The 26,652-nt window shown below is 36.0% G+C and overlaps 2 protein-coding genes across 2 annotated transcripts in view; one reads left to right on the top strand and one right to left on the bottom strand.

Moving 5' to 3' along the window:
* The window catches only part of LOC138698076 (bumetanide-sensitive sodium-(potassium)-chloride cotransporter-like), a 158,309-nt gene that overhangs the window by 77,390 nt on the left and 54,267 nt on the right, over positions 1-26,652 (top strand). The window lies entirely within an intron of this gene.
* The window catches only part of LOC138698939 (uncharacterized), a 263,952-nt gene that overhangs the window by 210,157 nt on the left and 27,143 nt on the right, over positions 1-26,652 (bottom strand). The window contains exon 4 of the mRNA XM_069825137.1: positions 4,149-4,244. Coding sequence (XP_069681238.1) covers positions 4,149-4,244 — 96 coding nt within the window. The remainder of the gene's footprint in view (positions 1-4,148; positions 4,245-26,652) is intronic.

Here is a 26,652-nt window from a genome sequence, read left to right as displayed (position 1 = left end):
ATTTGGGGGGGGGGAAATATGTCAATTAATATAATTAATTGTAACTAAAACCTTGTGCATCCCTCCTGTTTATCGCACGGCTCGACCTCCCCCACACATTACCTGCACTTTGTTTACGTTTTCACTGTGCCTAAACGAGACGCTCTACTGTACAAACAACCTCGGACTAACGTCAGACAACTGTTCACTATGACTGCGCACAGTACTCTGCTGGCTTAGGTTCGGTTCCCACAGCGCGCAACGGGACGGCTGACAGGTCATTTTGCGTTCTTAACAAAATGTACCTACGAGAGTAACGTCACATGTCTAAGCTCCGTTGTGCATATTGCCGCCGTAAAGCTATCCCAGCCCGCTGTCTACAAATTACTAATTAAAAAGGAAAAAAAATTTACGAAATATTTAATGAGAGAAACTGTGAAACATTCGAGCTGTAGAGGAAAATAAAGGGGATATATTGTATCTAACCCGATAGTATAACATTAACCTTCAATAGCAAATAGGCCTATTTTAAGCTACAAACGATAAAAGCCTACATTAAACAGTATTGTACTTTCCTTAAGTTATGCCAGTTTAAAATATATTAACCGTAATTATTGTATTTATTTAAAAACATTTTCATGTCATTAACGAACTCCACCTAAAACAACACAGGACATCATATTGAAAATAGACAAACATCCATAACTACCCTAGACAGATTCCAATCCAAAACGATCATGGTTTCACTTCAACTTCACTTCGGCTTGTCTTCCTCGAGTCAGAAGTTAGGTCATATAAAGTGCCGGATCCGTATCCGTATCTTTCCCTTGACAAAGTCAAAAGCAAGTGAACTTAATGTTCGACGTCATCACATAGTGACGTAGTGCTTTCAGCCCACAGCTGCTCCATGCGGAAAGTGCGGAAATAATTCATTCATTGCTGGCTACATTTCGTTTCAAACCTTATTTTCAAAAACATCCATTAACATGGAAGGAACCGCAGATGAAGGCGTAGGTCTACATCAAAGAACTTGCTTACAAATACTATAAACACGTGGTGGAAAATACGAACTCGCATTTCGATTAGGTTTCGGCAAAGAAGGAGAGATAGCACGAAATTTAGAGCAAAAAATATAAGTAATACTGATGACATTAAGTAAGTGAAAACTGAATTAGAATATTAGAATCTTATATTGAATAAAGTATATTAATCCAAGTCATTTTTATTCTAAAATAAAAGAAAATCATGGTCTATTAAAGTTTTTTTTTTCAAACTATTAGTGAATTATGTTAGTAGAAGAGTCCTGCGTTTGGTTGCTTTGAATAAAAGTTAGGTGTAATCGATCATACTAGCTTCGCTTGGTATGGAGAGTAAGTTGCGAGACAGCAGTTCATGCTCGGTTCAGCAGTCTTCCCGCACACTTCAGTACAGTGTTTGTTCGTGTACCTGTGTGCATAAGTCGGTGAACAACAGGAACGGTACTCATTTACAAACTATCACTTGGATTTAATAACAACACTAACAAGTATTTGTTTAGTGGCAACTTATATGAAATAATAAAAGTCATGTTTACCAGGAATAGACTTGACTTGGCTTAGTTGACTCATAAGAGTCATAAGCAATGCCTTATTCGTGTCACGTAACTTATGACGTTCCAACCAGTCTTCGGTCTGTTGACTACACATACATTGTGTTATATAAATATTTACAGGTTAATCAAATTAATCAAATTCTTTCATTGATCTTCTTCAGTTAATAATAATAATAATAATAATAATAACAATAATAATAATAATAATAATGAACCGTGGCGCTACAGCCCTTTAAGGATCCAAACCGACCAGCCGGCTGCTGGTCCACATGCTGAAGCAAACGTTGGCTATCATCCAACCAGAATGAAGGTATCGTGTGGTTAGCAAGATGATCCACCCAGCCGTTATAGCTGGCTTTCGTAACTGGATTTCCCTACCTATCGTAACTCCCCTAATGCATCACGATGCTGGGTTGGCACCGGTCCCATACACTGGCCGAAATTTTATGAGAAAATTTCTTCCCCCATGAAGACTAGAACCACTGGGCATTCCGTAATGCGAGTCTTAGGCGGGATACTTAGGCCACGACGCGGGACAATAATAATATAACAGTAATGAGAAATTAAAAAGTTAATACATTTTATCTTGTTACGAAACCTCAAAATAAGCCTCGGAATGGAACTGAATCTCTGGCATGACCACAGCAAAGAAATAAGGTTATGAGATTTGGTACTTGGAATGTTACAAGTCTATATAGAACAGGAGGGGTGACATTAGTAGCAATTATTATTCGGTTGAGAAGTTTTTGTCATCCAGTCTGCTCGCAAAAAAAGCTGAAAGTTAGAATTTATAAAACAGTTACATTATCATTTGTGCTATATGGTTATGAAACTTTGATTCTCACTTTGAGAGAGGAACAGAGGTTAAGGGTGTTTGAGAATAAGGTGCTTAGAAAAATATTTGGGGTAAGAGCAATGAAGTTACAGGAGAATGGAGAAAGTTACACAACGCAGAACTGCACGCATTATATTCATCTGACATAATTAGAAACATTAAATCCAGATATTTGAGATGGGCAGAGCATTTAGCACGTATGGGCGAATCCAGAAATGCATATAGAGTGTTAGTTGGGAGGCTGGAAGGAAAAAGATCTTTGGGGAGGCCGAGACTGTAGAGACTGGATTAATCTTGCTCAGGTAGAGGTCGATGGCGGGCTTATGTGAGGGCGGTAATGAACCTCTGGGTTCCTTAAAAGACATTTGTAAGTAATACACTTTATAGCCACACAATTTCGGAATAAACGTAAAACTGGAGTTGAGATTGAGGTTATGATTACATAGGCATAACTTGAGAATAAAGAAACAAATAACATGACACAGAACGCATAATCCATGAATTCTTAGAAATTGTCATTTTCTAAATCCATTTCAGGTCTTAACTTAAGTTTATCGTTAGTTGTTGTTCAGGCAAATTATAGCACTGCGTGAGGCATAAGGTTAGTCTTCACGTATCTCGAATCTTACTGCATTTTGGCTAAATTACGAATGAATTTTAAGTTCAGCTGTGACAATGAATATAAATTCTGCATTTTCTGCCGCTAAAGTCGAATGCAAGTGAGTTAAGTTTAAGTTACGTTCCTGAATACGGCTCTAAGTTCGTGTATCACATTCGAATAGTTCTATATGCAATAACTTGGTTTATTAGCAGATTAAATTGAGTTGACTAGTCAGTAGATCGACTTAAAAAAATTTTTAATGTGCCACTTCAAAAATATCGATATAAATATATTCTTATGTTGGTGGTATGATAAAATATATTCACAAAATTGTACAGTAAATAATACCAATTTATTTACTAGAATTTGGATAATTATGTCGTTAGGAAAATAAAATCTTGCTTTCTTAAACATGTTCGCAATTTTAATCTGTTAAAATATCATCATTATCGTAATCACTATCATTATCATAGACAACCCTCAAGAAGTGTATTATTTCTTCCATTAAATTCTCAGTCTTATAATACATTTTAATCAATAATAAACATTAAAAAATTGTAAGACTATTTACTCATAGTTATTGAAGTCAACAACACAAGACACTCGGTCATTATAGAAAAAAGATAAATTTCCTCCTCCATTCAGAGAATCGAACACGAATCCGTTCCCGCTTGTTTGTAGTTGGAAACTCTACAAACGAAATTACTTTATTTAAATAATCAGTTCAAAGCCCTGTAAATGAACTTGATCTTGACATCAATGTAGTGTTCCATTTGACGTACTCTACAACTACCGTCAAAACAGATGCGTGTGCGGTCAGATTCAAAGTTATGTAATATTGCATTGAAACAATTTGCGTGTTCCGCTTTACGCACGCAACGCACGAATAGAACGGATGTGGAGACATAGCCCGTTACGAATAACCACAGCGAATTATAAAAAGACAGAAATATATTCTTAGTTTAGCTACTTACTTATCTGCTACGTCTCTTATTGGAGCTTATTCTCATAGTCAATAATGTTTCTGAAGGCACCTACAACAGCGGTATAGAAATAGAAACCAAACAGGAAGCTCATTATAAGGACGCATTCGTAAATTTGAGACAATTAAAGGCACTTCACGGTATGTTGTATCCACTGACCTTCGGCTTTACCACCCAAGGGGCTCTGTGGAATACTAAAGAGTCGCTCGGAGGGGAACTCGACAAACTCGTTCAGATTGAGGCAGGGGATTAGCACTGTAAAGAGGAGGAGGAGGAGGAATCGCTTTCATTCGCGACGCGTCTCCGCAGTACTGCCCACTAAAGCCTTGGTTTTTCTGAACCGACGCATGCGACGTGCGAGATGCGAGGCCCGCCTCGCTCAAATCCGAACTACACGAAAGATAGTGACAGTGAGTGGTTTCTATAACTGCGAGGTGCAAGGTCTGCGTACCTCGTAGTTACAGAAACCTCTCACTATCTCTCGTGTAGTCCGGATTTGCGCGAGGCGGGCCTCGCAACTCGCACGCGTCGGTTCCGAAAAACCAAGGCGTTGCGAACATAAGAATTTCCTAGGTTCACAACCATAGAACCGTGCCGTCGCAGTTCAGTAGTTTGCACTCACATTGTACCGGCTTCTATTTTGTCACTCGTTATCTATTTATTTCACTGAATAGACTTTTTATTCAGTAAAAACCCGACGAAGTGAGATTTAAACTGGACGAGACATTCTCCGCGAACAACAATACATGAAGTACTAGGGTTTCTTAGTTCCGATTCTTCATGCCTTCGATCTTCCAACAAGATGAAGTTAAAGTTCTAAAAACGTTTTAGGGAACCCTCCTCTACCCTCCCTTTTGTGGGAACCCGCGAACATCAAGCAGTTTGTCAATTGCGCGATAAGCCTTACTTCGGAGCGCGAAGCGTGCGTCTTAGAATATTTAATTCATGTACTTCTAAAAGGAATTCCACTTTAAAACTTCGGTGGCCATTAGAACAAATAACAAAGGAAATTCTAATAGATACCTATCTAATAAACCTACTTTTTTTCCTTCATATTTTTAACAAATTGTTTTAAGTTTATATTTTCAAAATTGATGTCAAAAATATCAAATATTTGTTTCCTTTTAATTTCAATTGCATTTGGTATTATGTAGCGTGAAAAACCACAGATATATCCTACAGATAAAAAGAAACAAGCGTTTATAAAACATCTTAACCGGCCAATTTCTATAAATTTGACTGCGAATAGACTTGTAAGAAATAATGATAGATTAAAATTGATATAGGCCTACGTAAAAAAGATTTGAACCTTCTTTAAAAATGTAGTATTCTTTTAAATGTTAGATTTCACGTAGAATGACTAATAGGGAGATCAGTATTAATCACGCTTATCGAAACTATGTGTAATTTCTTATCTATTGATTTTTGGTGAATTTTCGATCCGCTACGCACAACACACGGTAGGAAAAAACGTACTTAAATCATTGAAAATAACCTCGAAGTTGTAGCACACAACTCTAGAGACATGATATGATCACTGCGAAAGCCAACTCGCCCCAAATACCTTCGTTTCTTGTGTAACAGACTGATGATTTTCTCAAACATGTTCACACGAAATTATCACGTAACCCAATGGTAATATTATTATGTTGCACTACGCGGGAAAGCACTCCTTTCTTCGGTCCAGGGTAAATCGATCTATAAGCGTATATGCAAGACATAGCCGTACCAAAAGCCTAAGGAACCAAACCTAACCTAACCTGTCACTGATTCTAGACCTTAAGAAAACTCGCTTAGACCTGTTTATTTTTCCATATATAGATAGACCTATTTATAAAGTTACATCATCTCCCACTTTCAATTCATCTTGAAATAATGCAACACAAATCGGACATCAGTCCTGTGTGTGGTGAATAGCAAGATAGAAGATTCAATTGATTTTCTGTGTTGTTTTAAAACATTGATCTTATGCTATTATAACCATATGATCAGAAGTCTCGCTCTTTGTGAATGCCTAATGTTGGTTCATCTCGTCGCTCTTGTGAAGAGGGACGAGTCAAAAGGACGAGTACTGGGATATAGGTGGTGGTGGTGGTGGTGGTGGTGGGGTGGTGGTGGTGAATAACTCACAGAAACTATACTAAACTATTCATGGAAAATTTATTTTCGTACTACCATTAATTACTATCCGTAAAATGAAGCTAATAATCCAAGTCGTACCCCTAGTAGGTGTGTTCAAAGATCTGATGAGGTTTCCTCATGGCACTCGCTTTTTACTGTTATCATGCCGCCATTTATACATTTACTACCATTCATAGAATGAAACATATGATAAATTAATAAAGTTTTGCCGTCATTGTGATATGTCTACAATGCTCATGAGGTCTCTTCGAAGCACTCGCTTCTTTTGTCATCGATCCCATATTTTTCCATTGACTATCAACCAACGAATGAATCAGTTGGTCAAAGTTGTATTGTCATTGTGATGAGTCAAGGAACTGATTATCGATAGCAAGGACAATAATAATTCATTCATGACGAGTACTAATGATTTTAGTTCAATGAACCAGCTGTAAGTGCCAACATATCATGGTATAGTTTACACTGGGTACAACAATTTTAAACAAAACAGACATCGCACAAATAAAAACAACAAAAATAAATACTCTCCTTTTTACAGATGGTCATGTTTTGATCGTGCACTTACAAGCAAACATTTTCATGAGGGCAGATAAAAAGTTTTTTTTTTTTTCTTCCACCATGTTAATAATGTCAAAACAGTGCTTATACAAATTTTGGCCACTCGAACGCAATTACGAGGGCCGTAAAAATGTTTCCCTGGGGCCATTTAGAGAAAGAAAACACAATTTCATTGAAAGGTTTATTTGAACAGATTTAACTGTTGAGCTATTTTTCAACATATTCCCCACCGGAATTGAGAATTTTTCATATCGTGGGATCAACTTTTGTATCCCTGTGTCGTAGAAGTCTACCGTCTGGGATCGGAACCAGTGTGTGACAGCCGTCTGCACACCTCTGTAGATCCCATGGTATGAGAAATGTCTCAATTCCAGTGGGGAATATGTTGAAAAATAGCTCAACAGTTGTTGTATCTGTTCCAATAAATTCTTCCAATGAAATTGTCTTTTCTTTCTGTAAACGGCCCCAGAGAAACTAATTTTTACGGCTTTCGAAATTGCGCTTGAGTAGCTAAAATTTTAAAAGCACTTGTTTTGACATTATTAATATGGTGGAAGAATATTTTGAACTGGAGACGTTAAAAGATCCAAAGTACTTGCATTTTGGGGAGAAATTTAATACGAAGCAAAATAATCGTAAACATAAAATATCTGGAACAAGTATAATATTTTGATTACCTGGGCTGCGATATACTGTATGAGAATGAAGATTATGTAAATAAAATACTGTATTACAAAATTCAGACAAACTGTAACAACATCGACAATGGCCGTAATATTTAATTTAGTGAACAATATTCTAAAATGAAGGCACGCAATACAGCAGTCTTTCCCAGATTGCTACGAAGAGGTAAAGTTTGAACTTTCAAACATGAAGACAAAAACAACTAAAAACGGATAAAATGAATGAAATAAAGCAGTGGTCGTCAGCACTCGCTGAAATGTGCAAAGGGTAAGCGGAGCCGTCCCGTGTGCCCCGTCGTGCAACAGGAAGAGGTAGAGAGCATACCCACTAGCAGCTACGAGTGCACCATGGTGCACTGTGTTCTCCGCGGGTAAGAGACGCTAGCCCCAGGGTGCTCTGTGCTGAAGACCCCTGAAATAAAGGATAATAAAGGCAACAAAATGTTACTACTATTTAAAATATCAGTGTTGAAAATGGGAAATGCAGTTCGGCTACATAGATACATTATTATTAGAATTTTCTCTATATCTGCCTCATGTTCTAACAAAGAAATAACTGCTAGATCCATGTTGTCAGTTATCCTGACTTAAAATGACGCAATGACACTCTGTTATAAAAACCAGTTAGCAGAATTTCACGCACGTGGCGTCGGATCCGTGGCTCTTGGAAACCACCGCTTTAGGATACTCTTATTCTTTAACCGTGCACAGCTTAGAGATGTAATTGGCCTATTACCAGGACACAACATTCTAAGGAAACACCTGCGTGTGATGGAACTGACTACAGACCACACATCCAGGAAGTATGGAAGAAAAAGAGAATTTTCTCTCCACATATTATGCGATTGTGAGACATTGTCCACAATCAGATATGTCCTCTTGGGCTCGGATAGGCTGGGACCAGAAGATACAAGGAAAGCAGACCTGAGATTAATCCTGACCTTCTAGGAGGCTTCGGAACTAACAATTATCTGGGGCACAGTGGACCCACTTAAGCGGCCTACGTGCACGGAACCGAAAGGGCTCGGCCCATTTGAATTCATTCATTAACTAATCATCATGAGGTACTGTAAGTAAACAAATGAATCTATGGTCAATCTGAAATAGTTTTGAGAACACACAGTTTCTACTGCTCGATTTGACAATATTTTATTGCACAATAAAAATGCTAAGAATAAACCGTCAGATGGTACTGTTAGTAAATTTTTGCACAATTTTGATGCAACGCTCCAGATAATCACATGACATTACTTATACTGAATTGGAAAATAAATACTTTCCCGGTTAATTGACCGTAGATCGTAAGTATACAGAATATAAGTACTGTAATATAGCTTACTCGTTTTCCTTGCAAAGAGTACAACAAAAGATTCTGATATATTAGTCCCAAATGAGTACTTTTCTCAGAAAAAATCCCGTAAATGTTAACATTGTTTTACTCTATAAGTAGTCTTCTATCCGTATGATTCTGATTTTTACCTTATCATTAGAGAAACTGCAAGGAATGGACGGTTTTCTTGCAAATTAAGTAAAAAGATTAACAAGTATCGTTATCTCCTGCCATTAGGAATTTTGGCAACCTTACTGCAATGACTAAGAGATAGAATGCTGCTATTTAGACCGAATGCGTTTGTGTTTTCGTCCGTGAGCCGGCGGCGACGTGCTGTTGCCAAACTACGCAGACTTTGAGCCTAATTTTTTAATAACCATGCACTTAATTACAAAACGCGTAATAGCATTTTTATTTACTTTAATATATTCTATCGTCCCCTTCAGTTTATGTAGTTATATCACTTCAACTTTGCAGATAAAATTCATCGACTAGTTCATGAACAAAAACTACATAGGCCTATTGTAAAAAAAAAAAAAAAAAAAAAAAACCTTTTCAGTAAACGGAATACTGAAAACCTGAATTTCATACAAATCTCAAAATATTTTTTCGCACTTTCTCTATACGTACTTTGTTGTATAATGACGAAGCTTCTTTTTTTTTAACTAATGGCAGGTACTTGACTTACGTTATTTACCCATATGAAGCCAGTTATATAGACCAATTTACAGACAGATTCGTTATCCAGGTTGCGCTACAGGAGGCTGGTCTACGCTATATCCGCGATGAGATGATGATGGAGATAATGATGAAGTAAAAATGAACGAAAGGAGACAGATTACACAAACATGTTGGGCGCACCAAGAACAAAAACGTATTATTTAAGCCGAAGGGAAAGACGCATTAATACAAATGACGATGCCGAAATGAACTGCAAGGCCCAACCCATTAAATAACGAAAGAGACTAGGCAGAAAAGGAGGACATATTTGCATGCTCTTATAGACTGACGTTAGGCGTTTCACATTTGCAGTTATTGAATGTCTCTGTGCTCCGAAACTCGCCAACAGAAACTCATTTTCTTTTCTGAACCATTCATGTTTTACAGTTCACGAACATAAACATCTTTACACAGCTTTGACGTCAATGGTTTCGATGATTGACAAAGTGTTTTTCAACATTGAAGTAGTACCTACTAGTCTATGAATAGTTTTGTGTGACAGTTAATGACTAGAATATTCAGGTTACATCCATTTATTTGACATGAAATTTCATTCCTTTACCATAACTAGAAATGCAACAACTAGAAATGACAATAAATCTGTCCTAAAACTCCCTCTGTCCAATAGCCTGTGGATCGAATTCGCCGAAATTGAAACATGGTTAAACTTCGTGGAATGACATTACTCTACCTCTTAGGCTAAGCGACTCTGAATCTCTCTTGATAAAATGTTCAGTAATCACGAAAGGTAAAGTATATTGCATAATCTGAAGATGAAGTTGTACCGTTTCTCATGTTTAATATTCCCCAACAAATTAAAACATATGAATGCATTTATAGATCTTTATCGGCAGAGGAGGAGTTATGGGGGGCACTGCCCCCCGACAACTTATCTGATTTTTTCTCTACTAACGTTAGAAATTATTGAATTCAAAAGACCATTTTTGATTTTGTTTATGATTAAGTTTCTGTTCTTAAATTGATGAATTAATGTCTTCAAATCATGTGTCTGGACTGTAATATTTATTTTAAATTTCTGAATGTATAAGAATTTCTATACCTCATTTAAGGAATGGAAGCACTGTAATGTTTCTTTTGTAACAGCTGTACAAGTCTGCAAGTGTCAGGCCGCCACTTGGAGAAATATGAATAACACACTGCAAAACAATGCAGAAAAAATAAAAATTATCCCGGTATAATGTGTAAACTTAAGGACGAGATTAAATAAACTAATTCGAGTTTGCATTTCATAATTATGATATCTTCAGGAAGGTAAACTTTATGTAAAAAAAGTTTATGTTAGTACTGTTACGTAGTTTTATTGATGTATGCATGTGTTTCTGTACGAGAGAGAGAAAAAGAGGGAGATTGTTTTAAGTTATGCCTTATTATAATTGTAGTAAACCTACAGTTCAAGCAACTCGGTCCGAAACATCGCGGCTGTGGATGTAACACTGTAAGAAACATGCCCTCGAAAATACCTTTATTAAATAATCATATTCCGATATACTGTACCACAGTCAACCTATAACGGGGGAAAGGAGGTAAATGATGTCCCCCATAACCTCGTTATATGGGGATTTATAGTTTTGCTTTGCCCCTCCCCCACAAGGAAACGGTTCTCTCTCCGCGTATGTTTATCGATCTTAATAAAAAATCGTGTATAGTTTTTATACGAGACTTACGCAGAGTTTGAACAGAAAACGTTATTAATAAGAGATGGATGTATAAACAGCCTGTAACTATACATGGGAATTGTTTTGCAGTAATTATATACACGAAATCCCTTGTTTAAGCGTTTTATATAGAGAAAAAAATGGCTGCCCCTCTAATAGCTGTTCGTATCGACTGTCATTTTATGATGATGGTTGCCTTGTAACCACAGAAGAACAAACCAAAGAGCACAGAATAATTAAAATTATATTGCTGTAGCTGTATCCTTTGACCAAAATAGCCACCGGCGTGGTTCAGTCGGTTAAGGCGCTTGCCTGCCGGTCTGAAGTTGCGCTCGGGCGCGGGTTCGATCCCTGCTTGGGCTGATTACCTGGTTGGGTTTTTCCCGAGGTTTTCCCCTACCATAAGGTGAATTCCGGGTAATCTACGGCGAATCCTCGGCCTCATCTCGCCAAATTCCATCTCGCTATCACCAATCTCATCGACGCTAAATAACCTAGTAGTTGATACAGCGTCGTTAAATAACCAACTTAAAAAATAAAATAAATAAAATAAAAAAAATTGACCAAAATATAGCATGATAATCGATCAGGCCTAGTTGTAGTATCGATACTTAGCGCGACACACTAGCGCGCACTATCGGATGCAAAAGAGAACTTCATATATTCTATTACTTTTCACAATGAAATGACGAAACTGTGACGTAGCTGTGTAACAGTTTTACTGTATTCTACACAACGTATGTAGTGATTATTAGTAAGGAATTTACACACGACTTACAAACGAGCTATTCATTGTGTAAGTATAAGACGGTTAAACGTCTAAACAAGAGTTTTTATTAATAAGACCGTACATGTTTACGTTAATTATAGTCTTATTCAACACAAAATATACAACTCTGTCATTTCTTATTTGTTTTGGAGGCCTAGCTCGGGACCTCGCAGTGTATGGTGAGATGATGATGATTATGGTTATGATGATGCGGGTAAACGGGTGAACCCCGGGAAAAACCTCTCGCACCCGCTTTGTCCACCATAAATTCCTTCGTACTCAGATGGGGATCGAATCCGGGTCGCCTATGTCTACATTAATGCTTCGAGAGAAGAGTTGTGAATTATCTGACGCAGGCCTGCCTACTCTTTGACACTGCAGCTCTAGCACAAGACTCTGAGATGGGTTGCAAGAATTCGGCGGAAAGAACTGACGCCATTATAACAACTGATATACTAATGAGCTCATTTTGTAATTCAGAGACCGCTAGCAAATAACAGACATGTTCATGTAATAAGTCATGCTTCTCACATTCTACAATTACACGTTTCTTGCTAAATAGAGTGAGAATTCTAAGAGACACAGCACTAATATGGTACTTTATAAGCCTGAAGACATTATGCCCTTTGGCCCCGAAAGTACAAAAAAGGGTTCCCCAAATGGGCTTAATGAACTCCCTTCATAAACGTTAAAAACAACTTGGGCAATTAGAACCAACCTACCATAACATGATTGATGCTGTCCAACACATAATGGCTACCATTAAAATAATGAGGGTCCAATGAGTTCCGAAACCTGAGGAGCTCATAAATACAGAGAGAGGCTGCATGAAGACGACAAAGAGCTGTACTCTTGCTCTACCTGCACATAGTATTGCATTCCATCTAATTTCTCTAAAGAACTGTACATCGTTCACGTTAAAAATCTTCAGTATCTTTTCTTTTATTCTTACAGTGAAATCCGCACGTCATTATTTCACAGTATTGACTCCATTAACTTCTTCCTCCGCGCATGAAAGCTGGTAGCTTGTTGCGTGTCCATGCACTTCAGCTCCGGGTTATGATAACATCCTTCCAGCCTAGCTGTGATCGTCCTAAAGGTCTTTTCTGTTGAGGTGTCCAGTCACGTACTCTTTTTACTACTCGGTTGTCCTCCATTCTGTCCATGTGTTCGTTCCAATTTAGTCTCCTATCGTTAATCCAAAGGTTTATTGCTCCAATTTGATATTCCTCTGTCACAAGTGACACCAAATCATTGCACTGTAGTTTGAATAGGCTGTATAAATATCCGAATCTCTGAATATTTAATCGTCTTTAATCTTACAATAGGCAGCTTGAGGATGTCTCCGAATACCACAGATTGGACTGTGAAAGGAGGGAGATACTGTCTTCGAGATAGTATTTAAAGGTAAGCGTTCACTGAACTGCACCGCAAGAATCGCCCCTTGGAAAATGCGGACGGATTCCGCGGCAAAGCAACTCTTTCGGCGCGTGCTGATGAAGTCATAGCCGAATTCTGGTTAGTGAACGATATAGCAAGAATTGTTCGTCAGCATTTTCTTCTTCAGGTACCTACAGGATTTTTCACTGGCAAGCTTACAGGCGCAATGGATGAGGCACACTTATCACAATTGCTCAAAAGTATGAAGAATTATTTAATAATTACAGAAATCTTCAACGTAGGGACAATAATATCGGAGAGATTGGAGCAATAATGAAGCAACCACGTAAATTTTAAAAATGATTTATTTCTAAACTACACCCCTACACAAAGTCGAGGCTTCTAGGAGAGAACGTACATTGTTGGTTACATAAAACTGATAATAACTAGCCCTACAAGGTATATTAAAATTTATTTGATTATAATATGTATCAGTTGTTTAGCTGGACCGGAATACACTGGAACGCCGTTCCGGAAAATATAAATGTATGCGTGTCAGAAACATGAGGATGCCAAACTTGAGTCCATTTGTCGGTTGATAAATTGATAATGTGCGTTCCTGTAAATATTTCTTTCTAACTAAATCACTGATCTTAATTATTCGAGTACTTGCGCGCATGCGATGCTGGTGATACTGATGCTAATGCTGATCTGTGAGCTCACTCCACATAAACATTACGATTCGTGCGGTTCTTGCGGCACGCGCGGTGCCGATTAATGAACGCTTACCTTACTTCAACTATTCCTGCAGCATTTTTACGAGTATATTAAAAAGATTAAACATCCTACGGCGTATATACAGAGTGTTAAGAAAAAAGTATCCAATATTTTAGGAGAAGTGAAATACATAATGAAACAATGACAAGAAAAAAGTAAAGTCATACTTAAATATAAATATCATTTTCATACACATTAACAAGCTTACACGGGCTGTAATGAAATATTAACTGAACATGATACATAATGTAAGTTATTTACAATTCATATCCTAATTCTACTTTATGATAGGCCTAAGTGGCAATTTATATGCACAGAATAAGCTCTAAAAATCGGCTATCACTCACAAATCAATTTCATGAAAAAGTATGTAATTCTTAATTTAAATTGATTAACCGTTCGGCAATCCCTGACATGACGAGGTAAGAAGTTCCATAGGCGACAAACTGACACTGTGAAAGAGGATGAGTAGAAAGAGGTACGGTGACGAGGAATGGATAATAAGGCCTGATGTCGATTCCGTAACGTTGTAAGATATCCAAAGCGAGTTCCCAGATATTTTGGAGTAGAAGTGAACAATATTCACTTTTGACATTTACTATCTGCTACTTTCACAGAAAATAATTTCAAATGTGTCAAATAACGGAAAGATACTAAATGGATTCTACGGAACGTTAAGTAACGTTGGTGATCACTGGAACATGATTGCGTTATCTTTATAGTATCTATCTGGTTACAAATTCATTTATCTTATCCCTTATTTCTCAGAGAACTATACATACAATACGCTGATTGACCGCAATGCAGAAGAACTAATGTCCTCCTCCTTTGTAGACATAAAACGTAAGAAACTGTTAAATTATGAAATTTTTCTAACAAATTTAAGCTAATAGGAATATAACTTCCGTTTCGTAAGGCACGTGGTAATGATGACTTGGATTAATTATTTACAATGATTATTGAGTGTGTACTTCATAACTCTAATACCACACTTTCTCCCTCTTTGTCTTGTCTTAATCTGCAAGCCATCCGTGTATAATATGGATATAGGTCTATGCATCATATTAGGAACCGGCGCGCGCGGTGTCTCAACTGTTCTTGAGAACATAAGGAAGGCTAGATAATGTTTTCTTATCGCGTAGATAGCGTAAAGTGACTAAACAACGTTTTTACGATTGACGGAATACTTGGCCTGTATACAATACGTATCACAGACGAGTCATCATTGGTACGTTCAAAGTACACCGCGAGCGGTCTACGAAACCACTTATCATGGGATCGGAGCCGTTTTATAATGTTTTACGTCAATGACTTTTATTCTCTTTAAAAACAATAATTTAAATAAAATTCACTAATATTGAAAAATTCGTCTTTATTAAGCACAGTGAGTGGTATACATAAAGTTGAAGTAAATGCTATTGCTAAGGTTTTATATAAAACCCCATAGTAAATTCTTACCTGCGTAGCATAAAGTTAATCTGGAGGATCGTCTTTAGTTCATGCTAGAATTGGTAGTATAAATTAGGTACTATTTATATGCATAACAAGAAGTATATACTTCTATTTCTAAGTATAAGCATTTGTAAAGTTCAAAATGATAGAAGTTATGCAAATTCGCGCTAGAAAATCCTACAAGGAAAGACAAGAACCAACAGAACATGATTGTAAGTTTTAAAAAATTGTCAATTTTTGTAATGGACTACTTAAATGTTGATTTTGAGATAACTTAATTGGAATTATATCTGTTAGTTGATTTTTGTTATTGTATTATTGTTATTAAAAACAATATATTTTAGCAAAATTATTCTATGATGTATTTATAATACTGTGCATTTAATTTACGTGAAAAAACTCTGTGTGCCCACAATATTTTAGGTTATATGTAAACTTAATGACTAACATTTTGGGCTCGTCAATTTTTTTTTCCCGCTGTAAACTTTCACCTCAACTTTGATAGCCTCGATGGCTTTTTCTTTAGGCCTACTACTTCTTGCAACTGGAGTTAGCGACTTGTTTAATAATGCTGGTATTCTTTTAATACTCGTAGATTAACAAACAACAGTAATAGTCCATTTTCTTGTTAAACTAACATAATTTTAAGGACGACAGTCAATTTTCCCATCAAGAAATTAACATAAGTGCATGGAAGGCGAATACTAACGAGTCTTCGCGGATATACCCGAAGTACTATCGATAATCGATATAATCTCTTGATAGTTTTTATATTACCCCCGCGTAGTACATAATTCGTAATAGTAGTATCAGGTTTATGCATGCAAAACTAAGTAAATAGGCCTACTGTAGTTCTGCTTCAAGTATCTTTTACAGTCAAAGTAAAAGATAACACTACAACTTTATGCGTATCACTCATGATATGTAGGCCTACAACTTCTTAGTAAACTTTTATTTGTTCTGGAGGCCTGACTTGGGTCCTCGTAGAAGGAGAGTGATCGTGGAATATGGTGGAATGATGATAATGGTGAGGGGAAACGGGAGAACACCAAGAAAAACCCCTCGTGCCCCTCTATCCACCATATATTCCTTCATGACTCAGGCGGAAATTGAACCCGGGCCGCCACGGTGGAAAGCAGAGAGAGGCTAATCACTCTAGATTTGTTATATTAAGAGTGGCGTTCATAAATAAATATTTTTTCTTCCTTAGCATACGAAAAGCAGTGAAAATATTGTAATCATGCAAAAATTCAAATTTGACATTTTCATGAAAATCCACTTTTCAGCATCTGTAGTTAGTCCATGATACATTTGGCATGTCATCTGTTTTTCTTTCTGTCTGCCTACCTGCTTCTTGTAAGTATGTATAGAGTCCGCCAGTACTAGTGAACAGTTTAAGTGAAATAAAATGTCGCTGATAACACCTACTTGCAATAATTTAGAAACGTCACCTTAATCTTTGGTTATTGCTGTCTGTACATCAGTTATCCATAGATTTCAAAAAGGCATCTGACTCGGTTAAGAGAGACGTTTTATATAATATTCTTATTGAATTTGGTATTCCCAAGAAACTAGTTCGATTAATTAAAATGTGTCTCAGTGAAACTTACAGCAGAGTCCGTATAGGTCAGTTTCTATCTGATGCTTTTCCAATTCAGTGTGGGCTAAAGCAAGGAGATGCACTATCACCTTTACTTTTTAACTACGCTTTAGAATATGCCATTAGGAAAGTTCAGGATAACAGACAGGGTTTGGAATTGAACGGATTACATCAGCTGCTTGTGTATGCGGATGACGTGAATATGTTAGGAGAAAATCCACAAACGATTACAGAAAGCACGGAAATTTTACTTGAAGCAAGTAAAGCGATAGGTTTGGAAGTAAATCCCGAAAAGACAAAGTATATGATTATGTCTCGTGATCAGAATATTGTACGAAATGGAAAAATAAAAATTGGAGATTTAACCTTCGAAGAGGTGGAAAAATTCAAATATCTTGGAGCAACAGTAACAAACATAAATGGCACTCGGGAGGAAATTAAACGCAGGATAAATATGGGAAATGCCTGTTATTATTCGGTTGAAGAGCTTTTGTCTTCTAGTCTGCTGTCAAAAAATCTGAAAGTTAGAATTTATAAAATAAAAATAATTACTTCAACCATTAAAGGGTCTGTGGCAATTCTGAAAAATCATTTATACGGAATATCATAATACCCCCCCCCTTTCTATTCGTTAGTGTGTGATTGTTACAAATATATGTACAAATTTATTATTTCTTAAACTTAAGCTCCTAGTTCACATTTCAATTTGACCCATCTATCTTACTGTAATCATTACTATTCTTATATGTGTGTTATTCTGTGTTTTTGGCAACCCAGGATGCCTGGGCAGACTATTTCTTGAAATAAATTATATATACCGGTTGTTCTGTATGGTTGCGAATCTTGGACTCTCACTTTGAGAGAGGAGCAGAATAAGATTCTTAGGAAAATATGTGGGACTAAGAGGGATGAAGTTACAGGAGAATGGAGAAAGTTACATAACGCAGAACTGCACGCATTGTATTCTTCATCTGATATAATTAGGAACATGAAATCCAGACATTTGAGATGGGCAGGGCATGCAGCACTTATGGGCGAATTCAGAAATGTATATAGAGCGTTAGTTGGAAGACCGGAGGGAAAAAGACCTTTGGGGAGGCCGAGACTTAGATGGGAGGATAATAATATCAAAATGGATTTGAGGGAGGTAGGGATGATGATAGAGACTGGATTAATCTGGCACAGGATAGGGACCGATGGCAGGCTCATGTGAGGGCAGCAATGAACCTGCGGGTTCCTTAAAAACTATTTGGAAGTAAGTTCAGATATAAACATATCTAAGATCGGTGGTGGTCACAACACGTCGTCGAGGCTGTAAATAAGATAACAACCTGAAGATTCGAAGTTTTGTCATTCTAATTCATGAAATATCTGCTGTCTCACCGTCTTCCTGGAACCAAATATTTTCGTGTTGTGGAATTTCAAGGATACTTAATTCTACGAAATTTTCAGTCAAGCCGCCGCCACGATCTGAGTTAGCAGTGTCTTTCCTTCTTCATTCTTGAATAAATATAGCCAGAATATTTTGATAGCTGACACTGCACAACCACTTTCGAGTTATGAAAGGAACGCTCAATGAGCTCACATGGATATTTGGCAGAAAAATACCTCATATTCTGTTTATAGTGTTATGTAGATAGAAGTGCATCAGTAGGCTAGATTTTCTACCGAAGTTGAATTTTGATGTATTATTTCAAATAGCTGAAGGGATGACTAATCCTCAAGGTTACGCTTACAAAAGTGTCACACTCATAATAAAGACAGCAGAACCGTATTAATCGACGAGTCAAAATTATTCACTTCACTAATTCTGCCGGATCCTATGTAAAATCTGTTCTAAGCGACTAAGTTTTGTATATTACTGTATGTGTATCTACGAATTATTTTATCCAGAAAGTATAAAAATAGAATATCAAAATTTTATTCGAAAAATAATTGCTTTTTTTTCAATGCAGAGGCACCTTAAATACAATTCATTTGTCCAACAACAATGAAAACATACAACATAGCAAGAAAAGGAAAATAACGATGGTACAGACAGAAGACAGCTCAATTGCGAGACATTTGAAATATAAGTAGAGCCCGGATTTTATGTAATATGAAAATAAGAAATATGTACCTAAAATGGTAAAATATATAAGTAATAAATAAAAAATATGTAACTTAAAATCTAAACTTTATTACATATATGGTATATATTTGATGTCAACATTAACATCCATGTAATGTGGTGCCACAATTACGTTCATTACAGATATACCTTTTGTAGACGCTCTTATAATTTATATTCATACCTCTTACTTACATTCCCTCATTATTGTATCCTCCTCTTTCCCTTACTATTTACTATAATCTCTTACTTTTGCCCCCATCTAAATTGATTAGTATTCCAACTTTTAAAACCTAATAACTTGATTTAGCCTAAATCATTCAAAATTGACCAGGAGATAATGGGGTAGAGTGGATAGTTCCTTTCTCCCTCCATTGCATACATCGCCGACTAGCTACATATTACACTAATCAAACTTCAGATGCATACAAACAATTGTTCTTCCTCTGGCACATATCGTCGAGGTATACTGCCTAATAATAGATGTACATATCAGTCACAATGTCAATCAGAAGTAAACTGTAAAACTATCTTGAAGATCACAATTTCAAATAAATTCGTACTTAAAACAAAAATTTCACGTATACACAAAATTTGGCATTATTTCGCGAGTTTAAATTTACGATATTTTTACCCGGAAGTACTTGAAATATAAAATGTTTGTTTTTATCGGTTGAAAATCCGTATTTTGCGAATCCGTGACTAGGTATCTCTACTAGTAAGCTATAGGCTATATAATTTAGGGATCCTATTTTATGGCGAATAAAAATGTTAAATTTCGATATAAATGCTTGGTTAATTTCGGTGTTATAATCAGACATCGGATTCTAGGGCAAATGCCTATTTTGTTTCCTTAGGAGAAAAGTAAAAATAATTATTAATATTTGTGTTTCATGGAAATTGAAAGGTATTCAAAGAGTTTTATAGTGCCCTAAAGTGCCCTAAAACGGTTATTAGAGCCTAATTTGTTAATATTCGCCTAAAAATGCCTAACTCACTGTAAAGTTTCGCATTTTACTCTTACTTTTTATAATTTATACATGCATTCACTGCGAAATTTAAGGCATTTAAAAAGTGGAAAGTTTGCTTCACACCGGCCATGAAACCATTGATAAAGGAAACAAAATGTTTTGAATCTCACGACACTCGCAATAGATTTCACCGAATTTAACATGTTTGGAGGCATAAATGCCGACAAAGAACCAACCTTAGTTTTGAAGCAGGCAACAATCACAACATGTGCTGCTACCGATTCAGAGATATACTATACTATAAAAATGACTGTTTTCGGTCTGAAACCGATTAGCTGTACTGCCCTTCAGAGTGTCATAAAATCACAATTTTTGGAGAAAGAGTGTTTTTGAAATATTTATGAAAAGTCGTAAAACTGCGAATTAGTAGGGTAAACCGTTACAAAATATTTAAAAGAATGGCCCTCCTAGTGTTAACACTACCAGGAAATGCAACAATAAGTGGAACTTTGTATTTTTGTCCAATTGAATCTCAATAACAACGGTTCATTTGAATGCTCGTTAACAGTTGCTCTTTCCCTCACCTTATTTGTGTTGAAAAGTTTTGAGCGGTAGGACGTTTTCCTGTGAAGTTTAACGCGATAATGCCGAAAAATATAAGTGCAAAATCTACATTGATCCGGCAATGGCTAACAGAATATTCAGAATTCACTTATGATGGAAAAATAATATTCTGCAAGATTTGTAGCAAACAGGTATGTAACAATAGTTGAAATATATAAATTCTATTAATTTTAATGAGTAGGCCTATAATATTTATACATTGACTGAGCTATCCTGAGGTATAATTCTTTTTAAGACCACTACACTTTAACCTTTTAAATTCCGATAGTTAAAGTATTTGCAGGTCATTAAAATTTTGATTGTTCGAACCCACAAACTTTGTGATAGAAATACGGCAATACAACAATTAGGATTTTATTTTAATTCAGCTTACTTTACATTTTTAGATTTCGCAAGAAAAGAAGTGCCACCTAAAGCAGCATGTGCAAGGAGCGGCTCATAAGGCTAAAGCTCAGCAGAAAAATCAACTGCAACAAACTTTACCAACACAGCCTACTTCATCCAATCTCAGCAGCAATTTCTATGCTGATTTAACCAGAGCGTTTGTTGCTGCTAACATTCCCTGGAATGCAATTGAAAATCCGGTTTTAACACAGTTTTTACAAAAATACTGCAAACAAAATATCCCATCTGAGTCGACCCTAAGAAAAAATTACTTAGACAGAACATACAATGAAACTTTAGCTTCCATTCGGGAGGATATCGGTGATTCTTACATATGGGTCTCTGTGGATGAAACCTCAGATCCTATGAATAGGTATATAGCAAATATGGTAGTAGGAAAACTTAGTCCTGATGGAACTTCGATTCCACACCTAGTATGTGTTAAGGAACTTTCGAAAGTGAATAGCCAAGCCATTGCTTATTTTGTAAATAAAGGCCTACAGTCTTTATACTCAGGTAATATAGACGATTCTAAAGTTCTGTTGTTTTGTACTGATGCTGCCTCATACATGGTTGCTGCAGCTCCACTTCTTAAAATATTTTATCCTAACCTCACGCATGTAACCTGTCTAGCACATGGCCTTCACAGGGTTTCTGAAACAATCCGGAATGAATTTCCTCTTGTCAATTCGTTTATTTTTAACACAAAAAAATGTTTTTGTAAAGCCCCATCTAGGATTTCAATATTCAGAGAGAACTTTCCAGATATCCCACTCCCACCTCAGCCGGTTGTTACACGATGGGGAACCTGGATTCAGTCAGTGGTGTATTATTCTAAGTATTTTAAAGAAGTGGTCACAGTTATTGATAAATTACCTGAAACTGATAGTGCAGCGTGTGTGAAAGCAGTGAAAGATTGTCTGAATGACTCACGAGTGAAAAACGATATTGCCTACATAACATCAAACTTTTCTTTCATACCTGCAAGCATTGAACAATTAGAACGTGAAAAACAATCTCTTTGTAGCCAAATAGCAATAGTAAAGGAAGCTCAAGTGAACATACATTCTGCTTTGGGCGAAACTGGGAAAAAAGTTAAAAATAAGTGGGACAACGTATTAAATAAGAATGTAGGATTTTCATTGTTGGAAAAAGTATCAAGAGTGATATCGGGGGAAAGTGTAAATGTTCCAGTAAGTATTGATGTTTCTATTGTACCTAATTTAAAATTTGCGCCTCTCACATCAGTTTCGGTTGAAAGAAGTTTTTCTGCTTTCAAAATGATTCTCAGTGACAAAAGGCAAAGGTTAAGTGTGGAGAATTTAGAAAAAATTCTGGTGGTGTACTGTGCAGATAATTATAATAAAGTCTGAGCATGGAACTGAATTTCAATAACTTAAAATGAGTAATCTTGATATCAATAATCATTATTTCATTAGTTTCAATATATTAAATTTGTGCAGCTCTGTTTATAAATATAATATAGTATTCTTTTTTAATGTTTAAACATACCTTTTTGTGCGTATTTTAGTGTATAACTAAAAATTTCAGTGAAAGAAATAAGTATGATACCTTGATGTGCCTAAAATGCCTATTTTCATTAAAATAGAGCCTAATTTTACAAATTTTGAGCTTATTTTAGGCGCCTAAAACTGCAATTTTTAGTGCCTAAAAATCCGATGTCTAGTTATAATATATATTATTTTGAAAACATTTAAGTCAATTCTATTTTAAATTACCAAAATTTAATAAAAACATTAACGGACTATTTTAGGAATTTAAATGAAAAATTTTTCATGTAAAAGTGTTATATTTGCTTATAATCTTATATGATATACTCACATTATGCGAAGATGCGTATGGGTTACAACTGCCAATATTAAAAAGAATTAAATCGGCAAACAGTTCTTCTTTCGGATCTAGTAATTGAGAAATGATATTGCAAGAGATATTTCGGACCACGAATTCTGGAAACACACATTTTCATCGACGTTTTTAAACATAATTTTCCAGTAGGTCTGTCATAATATCTTCTTCATGAAGTCAGTCTGGATGGCGCAGTCGGTACAGTGCTGGCCTTCTGTGCACGAGCTTGCGGGTTCGATCCCGGCCCAGATCGATGGCACTTAAGTGTGCTTAAATGTGACAGGCTCAAGTCAGTAGATTTACTGGCGTGTAAAAGAACTCCTATGGGACAAAATTCTGGGACGCTGATATAACCTGCGAGCGTCGTTAAATAAAACACAATTGAAAAATAATTGAAATTCTTCTTGAAGGGGAAAAAATTGTCGCTTCGTGAATTAATAAAATGCATCTCATGACATTACGGAAGCCTATTTCAGTTTTTATATTAAAATACAACACATGACATAAAAATTGCAGATTTAATAGAAAAGGGAACGGAAATGTAAGAAAAAACTACGTGCATTTGCGTGTCACTTTTTGCCTTCGTTATTTCATGTCAGTGGCTAAAGTTTATTCATTGAGCTTAGGTCCTAAAAATGCACTCACCATGTGATTCAAGGAAGCCATAACAATTATTATTCGTTGATATGAATTCCTAAACGGTTTCATTGTTTGTCGAATAAAAACAATGTCATTATAAGAATATTCAGGATGTAGATCATTAGCTCTGTAGTAGCAACTCTTCATAGTGTATCAAAATATCTTACCGCCACTTTTTATGATGCAATAAGCCATAAACAGAATAGCTTCAGTATTGTGCAATGAAATATATGTATAGAGTGTCAAAAAAGTTCGTTTACAACAACATTTCAAGGATGATAGACGAGATAAAAACAAACACCTTTTTTATGTGACAAAAACCTCTCAGACTTGTCATTTCGGCGCTATTAAGTGGTGTGAAGAGATTGTGTTCAGACTCTGTGATGTGAAAAAAATATTGTTCAGGGATGTGATTCAAACTGCCTTCCGTTTAACCGAATGCGCAATTTATTTCTATGTACTACTTACGGACTGTCTGATAGGCTACGCTCAAAAAAGTCGGGAGTTTGCCGAATAATCGCTGCAGTTTCAACAACGCGAGCAACCAATTCTTCTGTCATATTTATCGGGGTCTCGTAAACCAGGCATTTCATATCCCCCACACAAAGAAATCCATAGTGGTTAGGTCGGGTGATCGAGATGGCTATGATACTGCTAGCAGAACGCAACTTTCTTAGCAATCCACTCAATCCACTCACTGCGTTTGTAACGCGACTCACCTTACAACGTGTTGCAGGCAGAACAGAACTGACTGGCAAGTGGTCTGACGGAAGTCAAGCGATCTACTCTTTTAGAGTATCTTCTGGCAAAATGGTGCACCTGCCAGATTTTTGTCACATACTGGATATGTTTGTTTTTACCTCCTCTATCATCCCTGAAACATTGTAAACGAACTTTTTGGCGTCATGTATATTATAAATTAAATTATGCTTAATTTAACGACGCTCGCAACTGCCGAGTTATATCACCGTGCTGGAATTTTGTCCCGCAGGAGTTCTTTTACATGCAGTAAATCTACTGATATGAGCCTGTCGCATTTAAACACGCTTAAGGCTGCTATTACACTATCAAAGTTCTTTGACAAAGATCTTTTATAAAATATATGACAGTGTAATGGGTTTTCTTTTATAAAAGTTTCTTTAATAAAAGATCTTTTATAAAATGTAAGTGCATCTTGTTATCTTTGGTAAAAGATTTCTATACCTTGAAACAAATATGGCGGAACGCAAATATAACTGGACTGTTGCTACCACAAAAATTCTGATATCGGAGTGTGAAGGAAATTAAATGTTGTAAATAAATCATTTGTATAATATATTAATATTATATAATATTTTATAATAATTTTTATAACTTTTCAAGTCCTCGCATTGTAACTCTTTCAATAAGTTATTATGGATACCTCTCTTATCACGTTTTGCAATCCACGGTTTAACCCACAGGCGTTTCTTTTTGTTTCTTTTTCAGCAAAATGCTTATGTAAAAATTGAATTAACTGTAGCTAAACAAGCATAATACTGTTCTTCATTCATGATGTTATAAACTTAACGCGTAAATACTAGTATCAACAAATCATAAACTTAACACGTAAATATTAGTATCAACAAACCCTCGGAACACGTGTTAACTGTTGTGGAACAAGAGTTAGGTGAGCTTTTGTTCCTAATTTTAGGTTATCTTTGATAAAATATTTTATAAAAGATTTTATGTAGTGTAATATACTCCAAATCCTATTTCTTTTCAAAGGTCTTTGATAAAAAATGTTATCATATTCTTTGTCAAAGAACTTTGATAGTATAATAGCAGCCTAAATACCATCGACCTAGGCAGGGATCGAACCCGCAACCTCGAGCATAGAAGGCCAGCGCTATACCAACTACGCTACCGAGGCCGACGTGTGATCCTAGATCTTTAATATTACGAAAAATATCTTGTCTCGAAATGTCGTTTGTCCTCTCATTTACCATTCTTCCAATAGTCTTCGTGTTTATAGTTCCTAGTTCTCTCCATAGCTAATTTAGACCTAATGGGCCATATTCATAGACATTCTTAGCGCGGGCTTCCGGTGGATGATCAGCGAACTAACGTTTTTCGTATTCTTAAACCAGTGTTAGCGATATATGATATGATATGAATCTCGTACAAGTAATCAGTCGACACCCGGGGCTAGTTTAGCACGCTCGTAGCGCGGGCTAGCGAAATATCTATGAATAGCACCCAATATGTTTATTTCTAATTCCAGCTCTTTCAACCAGTTCGATTTCTAATTCGCGGCTTCTATACAAAAGATACATTTTTTCATTATTGCTGAATCATTCTTTAACAGAGTATTACTTAAATATTTGATTTTTCTTTCTAGAATAATCTTTCTTTATTTATTACTTACAACAGGCCTATAAATATTTCGGAATAAAAGAGAATTTTTTCGGTGTAAAAATATGGAAGTAATAAAAGATGCCTCACTTACAAAAATATTTCAAACAAACATAGGCCTATTAGGAAGTATAAAGATGTGCAGATCTTACTTGGCCAAAATAATGAGCACACGTAGACCTATTGACAGACGAACCTACTTTACATTGACAATGAAAGGTCAGTAGTCCTCTTCAAGAAACTATCAGCTAATTCTTTTCATTAAAATTTCCTTAAAATAACATAGTAATTAAAATTTCACAATATAATACAGTACAATATCAAGGTATCCGTTATGTGAAATCTTGCATTGTTCTCAAATTCATTGTCTTGGAGAGTATCTGGAAAATAACAAGCGTGGCTATCTCAAAACTTACTTCGAGAGACATGAAGTATGAAAATCTCATTTTAAAAATTAATGACATGGAAAATTAAATAACCACCTTCTGACAACTAGTTCGATGAAATAAATTTCCCATCTATTCTATTGCAATTCGGATCTAGCGTTGCTATGAAAAGTCTTAAGGAAGTCATGTCATGATCACAGCCTTCAATTAACAAAAAATTCCT

This window comes from Periplaneta americana, chromosome 4 (genome assembly GCF_040183065.1).
Source record: "Periplaneta americana isolate PAMFEO1 chromosome 4, P.americana_PAMFEO1_priV1, whole genome shotgun sequence".
Taxonomy (NCBI): domain Eukaryota; kingdom Metazoa; phylum Arthropoda; class Insecta; order Blattodea; family Blattidae; genus Periplaneta; species Periplaneta americana.
Note: the sequence above shows the minus strand (reverse complement) of the source record. Positions and strands in the feature narration are given on the sequence as shown.